Source organism: Leuresthes tenuis, unplaced genomic scaffold (genome assembly GCF_036924035.1).
Source record: "Leuresthes tenuis unplaced genomic scaffold, fLeuTen1.0.hap1 SCAF_8, whole genome shotgun sequence".
NCBI classification, from domain to species: domain Eukaryota; kingdom Metazoa; phylum Chordata; class Actinopteri; order Atheriniformes; family Atherinopsidae; genus Leuresthes; species Leuresthes tenuis.
This window is the reverse complement of record NW_027325362.1, coordinates 9,781,331-9,792,131: the sequence shown is the minus strand read 5'-3', so window position 1 is coordinate 9,792,131 and position 10,801 is coordinate 9,781,331. Positions and strand designations below refer to the sequence as shown.

General features: G+C 39.7%; 1 protein-coding gene across 3 annotated transcripts in view; it reads left to right on the top strand.

The window, feature by feature from the left end:
- Positions 1-1,647: 1,647 nt before the first annotated feature.
- Positions 1,648-10,801, top strand: part of phactr2 (phosphatase and actin regulator 2) — a 42,893-nt gene continuing 33,739 nt past the window's right edge. The window contains exon 1 of one of the 3 annotated variants that reach the window (XM_072390768.1): positions 1,648-1,841. In XM_072390768.1, coding sequence (XP_072246869.1) covers positions 1,706-1,841 — 136 coding nt within the window. In that variant the 5' untranslated portion in view covers positions 1,648-1,705. Of the gene's footprint in view, positions 1,842-10,680; positions 10,776-10,801 lie in introns of those variants that run through there. The other 2 variants (XM_072390771.1, XM_072390770.1) reach the window with 2 other exon arrangements.

Sequence of the window (10,801 nt, the reverse complement as noted above, 5' to 3'; positions counted from 1 at the left end):
GTCGTATCACACATGTTTAGAGAACACCAAACACAGCATATCAGCAGCAAACACCTCACACCAACTGTCAAGCACGGTGGTGGAGAGGTGATGATTTGGGCTTGTTTTTGCAGACGCACGACCTGGGCACCGTGCAGTCATTTTGTCGACCATGAACTGCATAACTGTACACCAAAGTATTGTGGCGCCAAATTTAAGGCTATCTATCAGCTAAAGTTTGTCCTAAACTGGGTCACGCAGCAGAACAATTTATGTTAAGCACAGCAAAGGACCCTCAATGGGATCTTCAGAAAGCTGTGCATACAGGAAGGTCTGAAAACCTGAACTGAAGTTGAGAATATCGGGCGAAAAGATTCCTCCAGACTGATAGACTGGAGAGACTGATAACATCAAACATAAAACATTACTTAAGGCTATTGCTGCTAAAGGCAGTTCTATTAGCTGCTGAATCATGGGTTTTACTCAGTTTTTCACACATTGCTTCTGCATTTTGACTTAGTTTTTGTTAAATGCATAATGACACTGTGTAATATGTCAAGACCAGCTGATTCTTTTATTGTGTCCTGATGTATAAAACCATAGAACTGAAACATTTGTACTTCCCTCCTCATATCAATTCAAATCTATAGATCAGTACATAAATTTGATGGTATCATGAGAAGGTACATGTTGAGTCAGCCTGGCATAGAGTGTAGATTAAGCCTGGTTGCCTGCATTAAAACAAATAAAAGAAAACTAGCTCTGGATGTAAACATCAACAAATCAACACTGATCAAGTTCAGAAGGTTATCCAAACGTTTCTTGTTCACTAAAAATGGCACAGAGTGAGACGTCTCTCTTTTTAACGTCTCTTGGAGTAAAAGTGTAGTATTGGGTGTCAACAAGGAGAGCAGTATTTTCGTAAACGGTAATTTAGCGACACCTAGCGTTTAAAAACTACAGCTACTTGAGTTGGCTTGTTCTCTGTGATGTTCTTACTTTGACATTTTGTAAATTTGTCGCGGTCCTTCGATAACTGTCAAGCAAACGTGACATTGTATCTTTGATGGTCCACACAACAAGACCAGCGTTCGTGCAGCAAGCTACAGTAGGCCCACCATGAGGAAGAGTCACACGGAGGAATATTACGTTTGTCAAGCAAAAAGGAGCAAATCTAATCTAAGCTACGATTAAGGCCTATATCGCTTTTGATCAAGTTTAGGTTTTCTTTATTTTCGCAAGTACGATTTTTAGAGAATATGCAGTCGGCACACCCTTCATCCAGATCCCTTCAAAGTAGCCTCTTTTATTCATGGAAGGCAATAAGTGAAGACAATGTCTTGGCATTATCTTGAAATGTAACGCAAAAGAAAACTGCAATTTCCATGCAAACAGATTAAAAGTTGCAGCAACGAGCGATGCAAATTCATGCAAGCAACTACAAATCCACATTTATTTAAAAGGTCATTTTTAAATTGTTAAAAATCCAAAGGACGGCGCGAGCAGTCACTCATAACCACTCTGGTTTTGTAAGCATTTCTAAGAGTTACTATTAGTGATTGATTTGCATGACTTGGTTCTCAGAGGGGATGGGCGTAAACAAACGGGAACATACGCAGAAAAGTTTGAAGAGGAGGAGGGAGGCGTGCAAACCGCTGCTGATGTTCGTGTGAAGTTTCACTCTGCTTCTCCTCTGCTCCTGGCGGGCTTAACGGAGGACGCGACCATGGAAGAAGAGGACGGGGACCTCTACTCGGAGACGAAGCGTTTCTCTCTGTGGCCTCTGCCCAGGTTCCGCTCTTACAGTGACGCATCCGGATTTCGCTCCAGAGTGCTGTTCAGGCTCCGGGGAGCCCGCTCAGGTATGAAGATGCCACTGTATGAGCCTGAATTGTCAAGCACAACAAATGGAGACCCGGTCTCAGGCCTGATAAGTAGATTTGGAAACAGGACAGATCACATGATGCAGGTGCATCCATTTAAATGTTCATAATATGAAATGCTTTGCTTTTTTCAGATCACACACCAGCCTTTCGTTGCTGGACAAGATCTAAAAATAATCTAAAATGATCTGAAAAGACACAGAACGTCCTCTTTCGTTTAGCTTCTCTGAATACTTCGAAAAAAACAAACTCTTTCTTCGGTTGTTTTTCATCCATACTGCAGGCCTATTTACTGCTCAACTTCGGTTTAGAGGTTCATCACATTCACACAGCACGTTTTCTTGTTTGTTAACGTTTCCTATACTGTGACACAACTCCATCACTGTTGTGCTTTTTATAGGTCCAAACAAGGCTGTTTTGAGTTCAGTTTAATTCAACTGGAACAGATGATTATATATAATATAAAGCTTGAACAGCCTACACCTGTAGCTGAAAGAATCCAAGTTATAAAAAAGAAAAATAACACTTTAAAAGTGTGAGATTTTGTAAGTGTACGTGTGTGTGGGAGGAATTTAAAATGAGTTTTAAAATGAGTTCACTAGTGGTGTAAGACCTTAAGCCACTTGTTAACCAAGCTCTGAGCATCTTTCTTAAATGTCAGCCTGACAGCGTTCCTGCCTGAAGCCCATGGCTGCTGTGCACTGACACTCTTACATGTTGCCTCAGTGGTTTGAACCACTTCCTTTCTGCCATCTTCAGTCTTAGCCTCAGGCCGCCTGCAGCAGTGCTCGCTGTCCGATTCACACACCTTCTCTTGCTGCAGACACAAAGTCACACTGCTTTCTCCTCTGTACTCCTCCACTGTTTGATTAATTCATCATAATGTCACTGTCATGCCTGTAGTTGAACTTGCAGTTCCTTTGCGTGTCTTACACAGGAAATATTCAGTGTTTATGGTTGAGCTGTAATTACAGGAAATGATTGTGGAGTGGAGCAGTTAGTAAATTAGATGTCCAATGTGATTTATGTCTCCTGCCAGTTTGCTTTTGAGCTTCATGGTTTGTGGTGTTTAAGCTAAGCCCTAAAATTAAATACTGGAGCTGAGAGAGCCATATATTAATGTTTTCTGATAGCATAAAATAAAATAAAAAAGATATATATATATTTATATAAAGTAAATCTTTATTTTATTTGTGTTTTTCACATCTGTTTTAGCTTTATTTAGCAAAGGCTAATACATTGATCTTTAGTTTTAACAGTCTCTTAAAAATATAGACTACTCTTTACACTTTGCTATGGCTTTCAGAAAACCAGACAATATGTTAAAGAAGCAACAGAGGGAGCTGTTTCACCATGTTACACTAAGATCTGTAAAACAGCAGCTTTCACGAGTGACAACCGTTTTCACATCCACCAGCCTTGAGAAGAAATCATGCAGATTTAGAGTGTCCAGAAAGGGCACCAACAGTATTTCCTTCTTCCACAAACTATTGTCTGAATTACAGCACTCTAACTATATGAGAAGTTTATTTTGCTTATGGAAAAAGGCCCCTGTGGGGAATATTGCCCTAATTAATAGGCGATGAGAGAGCTGCCTTTTTCATGTGAAGCTTCTATTTCTGTTTTTCAAACGCCACATGAGAACAAAACAGAAGACAACCCACAGACATGAGCACTGCAAATCAAAAGGAAACGTAAACAGACGCAAAGTAGGTCATTTTAGTTGGAAGAGAAATCTTTGAATTGTAAGCAGCAGTCCATTCCCACTTCAGTCATTTACTGTTTCTCTAAATCCACTCTGCTCGGATGTATAAAGTATGTGAAGGTCATTCAGAGATAAAACTTTGATGTTTTGTACAGCTAGAGCACTTAGTGAATAAAGCTACCTGTGGCAGCAATCATCTCTCCACTTCTGACTACCGATGTTCTGTGGTTGACTTTAAAAGCCTTCCTTTGAAATATAACATCTTAGTTCTGCTGCCGTCTTTAGAAAAGAATAAATACGATTTTTTTACTTTGAGAGGGGTTTTTTTGTAAATTAAAAGAGCATGATTGCTCATATTCTGAAGACTGCTGAAGTTAACAAAGACAGTAAAAGCATTTCCGTGTATTTTCTACCACTGCTCTAATGTGCATAGAGTATCTGAATGTACGTTGGTACAAAGGAACACGTATAGATAATCTGTGGGTGGAGGTGGTTTTCGCTGCTCTTTGTAAATTGCACGTTGTCCTCCAGATGGATGCTGTAACACTCTTGTAATTACACTGTGTTAAAGGAGGAAAGAAAATTAAAAAAAGCAAATAATTCAAAGCAATAATGGCCAGAAAAAAAAGGAGGGAAGCAAGGTAATGAGAAGAAAGTAAATATGGTGGTTTGATGCAGAAATGATGGGAACAAGTGGAGGAGGAAAGAAAGGATGCAATGATGTGACAATTAGGGATGAGGAGGAGAGGACTGAAGAAAGGACAAAAGGAACATCAGCTTGCTGGTTGCTCAGCTCCTTGCGGGTGTTCTCCTCAAAATAGCATTGATTACAGACCCTTTCAGTCAGCAATAACTACTTGTTAAAACATTCTTTTGTGCAGAGAGTGGCTCGTCCGCTTACTCTGCCCACACAGTCTATCCTTAGCCACTTCTGCCGCTACAGCCACAGGAATAAAATGTCAAACTGAAAGTGTAATTATTAAAGTATCTGAGTGTGTATGCATCGTCTTTGACTTACAAAAGTTGGTAGATCAGAGGGCAGACGTCATGATTTCAGATCTCAGTAGAGGCACTGAAACCAAATATGATGACGATGAACAATCTTTATTCCGAAGAACTTTAGCTAATGAACTGAAAGGTTTTTTTTTTTTAGTTGGCTGTTGTCTAAACATCCAAGAAGATTGGGAAGATTAGTCAGTGGGTTGACTCATTTTGAAAAATTTCAATGCACAGTTCTAGAAATAATTTTTCCACTGCAGTACAATAGGTGGCGATAAGGCAGAATGATATACAATAATGATAACTTCCTTCAAACCGTGGGACGCTGCTTTGGTCCATACCTTTTAATTAATCCACTCCACTGAAATGACTGAATTACCTGTCATGATTACAGGTTCTAAAAAAGAAAAAGAAAACTTCCATGAACACTGTGGCAGCACTAACGATTGGCCTGTCAACATCCTTGGGTGGGACTAATGCTGCTGTGAAATTTTTGCTGAGTGTTGTCAAGTTCTCTATCATGGAGATGTTTTAATTGAGCAAAGCAGGTATGTTGGCTACACATCTGTCAGCTAAAAAAAATCAGGCAGATGCACTGATCTATAGTAATTGGTTGGGGAAAAACAAGTGCACTCTGTCATGGATTTTCTTTCACAGTGACTTGATAAGGACACATGTCCGCCTATCACTGGCTCTCCGCAGGTGTGCCCTAAGGCGCAGTGCTGGGGCCCTATCTCTTTGCAATGTACCATCACCTACATTGGCCCACTTATCTGCTCACATGGATTCTTATATCACTGCCGGCCATCTACTTGGTGCTATCTTTCCCACCAGATCACCTCAAAAGTCACTAATGCTTCAGGGTTTGCAACCAGCCAACTAAACTCAGCCATACAGGCTTATGATGCTTTTCAACTGCTGCTTTCCCGCTTTCCTCTGGTAGTCAGCAGTCTCAGTCCACATTATTCTCATATAAGCTGCCATTTGCTATCAGATCAGGGGCCTCCCATTTCACCTTTAAGAATCTGTTTAGGACTTATCTCTTCTGAGAACACTTCCTCTCCTAACACCTCTCACATACCTAACTTCCACTTACTCCTTTTAGTTTTTTTCCATCCTTTAACTAGATAGATAAACTTAAAGGTTGCTCTAGGGTTTCTTTCTTGAATATGTCTCCTTATTTCTTAACCACTTAGGATGAAAGCATGTGCTGAAGGACTAAAATGGAAATGGAATTTAGAGTGGAGATACTGTCAGAGTCAAGCTGAATACCGTCGTACAGGACAGGTAACATGCCAACAGTATCCCACTGTGCCGAGACTATAACAAGTTAGCAATTCTGTCTGAGTGAGGAGATTCAGGTTCTGCAGCTAGTTATTGGGATTTAATGCTTTGTAATGAGGTCAGTAAATAATGGAGCAGATTCAAAACACTTCAAATAAGAGTTTAAGTAAGTCAACCAATTTTTTTATTTCTTTTTTCTTGTAGGGATAGCTGAGATGGACTGGCAGAGATAAAATACTGGCAATACATTTAGTAAATTTAAAGCTGTGCAACCCCCAGTCCAAAGTTTCTGAACTTTATGAAAGTACATAGCTTAACAAATGTGCACATGTGCTCAAAGCTTACAGTTAACTTTGGGTTTTCAAAGAATGTAATCAGTGGCAACTGACCAAAATGGTCTGGTGGCCGTTGTCAATGACATGGCGCTCTGTGAAGTGCCTCAGTAACACTCATCTGTACAGACTTGTAGAGACAGAGAGAGAGACTTATCCATATGACAGCTGTAACTGCTTGATAGCGATAAATCAGACAAGTCAATGGTTCAGTCAGGTGAAAAATCTTGTGTATATCACATCTAGTATAAACACATGACTTTAAAGGTCCTGAGCACAAGTGAAAATACGTTGTGTTGTGTGAACAATGCAGCGATCTGACAGCGCTGAATATCTTGTGGTCTGAATGAGGCTTTAGCATATCAAACTACTCCAGTTTAAGATTAACTGTTGAAATTTGCCTGGACATGGCTTAAAAGATGTGTGGACAGAAAAAAAGAGGCGAGAATGTGTAAAATGTGTTTGAGCATTAGGGGAAATGTGCACATTTTTCCAGAGTAACGTTAATTAGTGAAAAAGTAGACAAAATTACTCACGCAGGGGCTGTTTTTAGCCCCCAGGAAAAGTTCCTGCAATTGCAATGCAGGATAGTTTCTGCTGCAACTGAAATTTGTGTTCGATCGGATGGTCCACAAAACTTTGTACCTGGAAGACTGCTTTTCATTTCCTGCTGCAAATGACAGTCAATGTTTCTTTATGCTTTTCCCTACTTTCTGTCAAACTCATCTTGTTACTGAATACTGAATAATAATACTGAATATGATGCCAGCAACACCTTTTCTGCTATCATGACAGCTTGAAAAGAGCTAATGGGATTCTTTCAGATGTAAAGATTATCAGGGATTCACCTCTCTCTGAAAGACTTTGAGCAAAGATAGCGCTGCATTTCATGAGTAACGTTTCTTGGTGTACATTCATTAAGGAAATGTGGATTTCATTATGAAACGGGTTGCAATATAATTAAAATATTCAAAGAATTGGGGTGTATCTGTATGCTAGAAATAAGGATGAAAAGCAATGTCTGGAATTGAAGTTTCACATTCTTTTTGGAGAAAATGGCTTGTTATCAGGTCCAAAGTCAGTATTTGTGATATAAGGTTGCATATGCAGGTGGTTGGCATACAGGTTTTGGTGCCACATATGTTGGCATCCAGATGACATCATATTCAGAGAAGGCCAGGTCTCTCATTTCAGGAAAACTGCCAAACCACATTCTGTATTTTAAAACAGCGGGGCCCCACAGGAAAACAGATCGGGTACTACACTGCCAGCAGTTCAGACCTATCGCTCATTAAAAACAAATGAGAATAAAAAGGACGATGAAAGAGGCCCTGAACATTTTACATCTGGTCGTTTACTATTCTTAATTAAACAGATGGTTTAAATGATTTACAAATTGCTGCATTGTTTTTTATTGACATTTCACACAGTGCCAAACCTTTTTGGGAACTCAGCATGATTATACAGGTAAACAAACAATAGGTGACTGAAATCCAGTAATTACTGTGATTGCATAATGCCACACAGGTGTATTGAGTTGTCTTGTGGTTAAATAAACGATGTTGTTGTCTGGAGTTCCTTTGGATCTTCATGAAGATACAGATATTTCCCTGTTTTTGCAGAGGGATTTTTTCCTCTCACTTATAATCATTCTCAATCTCTGCCAGTTTTTAGTTGGACTGTATGTGTTGCTCTCACAGTTACTGGCCTGAAAAGATGACTGTGCATATTTTTGAATACCAGTTGACATTGTTAGGAATGGGGACTTTCAAAATTTCTGTCCGTCAGTTTCTTTGGTTTGACCTTGTGGGGGTGGGTGTTGTTGGGGCTGATGAGCCAGACGTCGTTCTTCTCGCTTGTTCACTTGAAAAAGACAAAGTCTCACATTCTCTGCTTCTCCCTCCCTCCCTCCTTCCCTCCCTCAGTCTATAAGTAACTCCGCGGTTACTTACTAAGCCTTTAACTCTTTTAATATTTGTTGAAATTCCTCAACAGCAAGTGAACAGGATGTTAACACTACTCTGCACAGCCTCTAATAATACCTGCTCATACAGTAGTTGTATGTTTGTGCATATCGGAAATGCTATAATCGCTTTCTAGGTTAATCTTTAAAAAGCCTGTGGAACAGGAGACATGAAAAAAAACGTTAAGATTTTACATGTTAGGCAGTCAGGGGATTAAATCAGAAAAAGGACTAAGTGAAAAGGGTGGAAAAGAACATCAAAAATAATGAAACAGGAGTTGAAGAAGATACAGTATATTGAACAGTAACATTGACTGATATTAGCTGCTCTCATGACCTAATAGTTGTGTGGACATCATGTCTATTATTACTCCAGATTATTCTCCCTCTCTCTTTCCATCTCACACATACACCTATTATCAGCAGACCTTATATTGTCCTCCTCCACTATTTCTTCCTGCAGGTTGAACTCAAATATCACAAGATGTGTTTAATAAAGATCTGGAGATAACAATAACTGATGATCATCAGTGTGGTGTGACCTTCAGTATCAAACGTACTCCAGTGTACAGATGACATATTGACTGTGATGTCTGGTTTGTGGGTGACAGAAATGAGAAAGAAAATGACTAAATATGTGCCACTTCGACTTTCTTGCTCTCTGTGTCTGCCTCTTTGAATCCCTTCTGTCTGCTCTTCGGCCCGTGGCTCCCTTAGAGGCTGCATGTATTGATTTATTTGGCGTTATGAACATTATTGATATTCTGTTTATGATTTGTGTGTTCAGCATCTGCTTTGTTTTTGTTTTTTTTGTCATGGTGTAGTCACAGTGGTGCCATGGTCTTCAGATGTGTTCCGATGTGTTACTCGGCAACAATCAATGTTGTGTAAAAGATAAAAGGGATTTTATTTACTGAGTAAACAGAAAGATAATATGCTTCACAAAGATGGTGTTGCTATTACAAAACAGAAAATAACTGATGTGACACCAACACTGATCAAGAAAATCAAAATGCTCCTTTAATACCTAATGTGAAACATCCTGTCCTAAAATGTGCTTTGCCATTATGTTAGATTGCATCACAATAAATAAAAAGAGGTTCCATCACGGCAAGGCAACAATAGACTGACTGTGTTGCTAAAGTAAAGAGCTTGAGATACATTTTTATGAAGCGTTTGAAAAAACAAAATGGCTTTGCTAGATTCTTGCATGCTGTTAAAAAGTCATGTTGGAGTAGATTCTTGGTCATACAGATCATAGTAATTCTAAGTGTTTTTAAAGAGGCCAGCAGGACTTCTGTTCTTGGTTCTTGAAGATGTTTTGTCCCCCATATGAGAGGCTTCTTCAGATTTAACTGACTGGTTTCAGGCTTTTAAGATGGTATTGGGATATTCACGCTTTAGGAGCTGTTGAGTTCGCACATTAACAAGACACTTGATAAAAACATGAATTATGTTAGTTTCAACAAAACTGAACTTAAAATTCATATAAACATGTTAATTCGACCATAGTCGTACAAAAAAAAGGTTCTCTGGGCAAAACACTCACAACATGTACAATAAAATCATTCCTGCTTATAAATGCTCACCTAGACTCAGATGGGCCTATAGTTGCTCCACGAATGCTCCAAAGTGCCATCTCTTTCCATCATTTTGTAAAAATAGTGAAAACTAAGGGCATATTGATACAGCAGAATTCCCATACAAGCCTTTTCCTATTCACAAATTTGTATGTTTCTTTTGTCAGACGACTAAACGCATCACAAATCGTGAGTGAAAATTTGCCCATGAATACTGTGTCAACTCACAATTACTGAAAGCTTTGCCAGTCTGTCAGTCTGCTGTGTCATCTGACAAAATCACCATTCAAATAACTCAAAGACAACTTCTGTGCAGTGTGTTTAGCTAACTTACGTGTGCAGCGATCCTCAACAGAGAAAGTTAGAAGCAGCAGAATGTTTTCTCACACAGTCCACAGTTGCACAGACTTTGGACTAGACTGTGCTGAGCTGTAGACATAGCTCAGCTAAACAGTGCATGTAACTGTGCTGATCTTCTTTAAACCTTCATAATGTTTGCAGAGTTCACAGATAGAGATAAAAACAAAAATAAAGAGAAATGCAAGAAGAAAGTAAACAGTAAATATGCAGCGCATCTGCTTATTTCATACCCTGTTTCTCTGTACTTTCATCCCTAAAAGTGAGCCTCTCGTTTTATTTTCTGCTGGACAATGGATCTGGCTGAAGTCAGAAGAAGTCAGAAAAAACCATGACAGGCAGAGAGATGGAGACAAATGCAGGATGCGAAGCAGATTGGGAGGGAGGACCTGAGATGGAAACAAACATTAACTTTTAATGCTCTTTATTCGAGCAAGTGCATGCAGGAGGCAGGAAAGGAGGAGGAGCCAACAGACAGTGGTTGAGACAGCGAGGGAGGCAGGGAGGGAAGAGTGATGAAGGAGGGAAGTCTAGGGAGACGGAGAGAAGGATAGGAGAAGAAGGGAGACAGAAAGGGAGGAGAGAGACTTAGTGGAGGGTGGGAGGAAGACAGAGAGGTTGTGTGTCGGGAAGAGGCGAGGATCAGCTCACTGAGCGGATCATATTCCCCGGGTCAAATCATGGAACATGACGGTGAGTTTCCTCCTCATAAAAAAAAA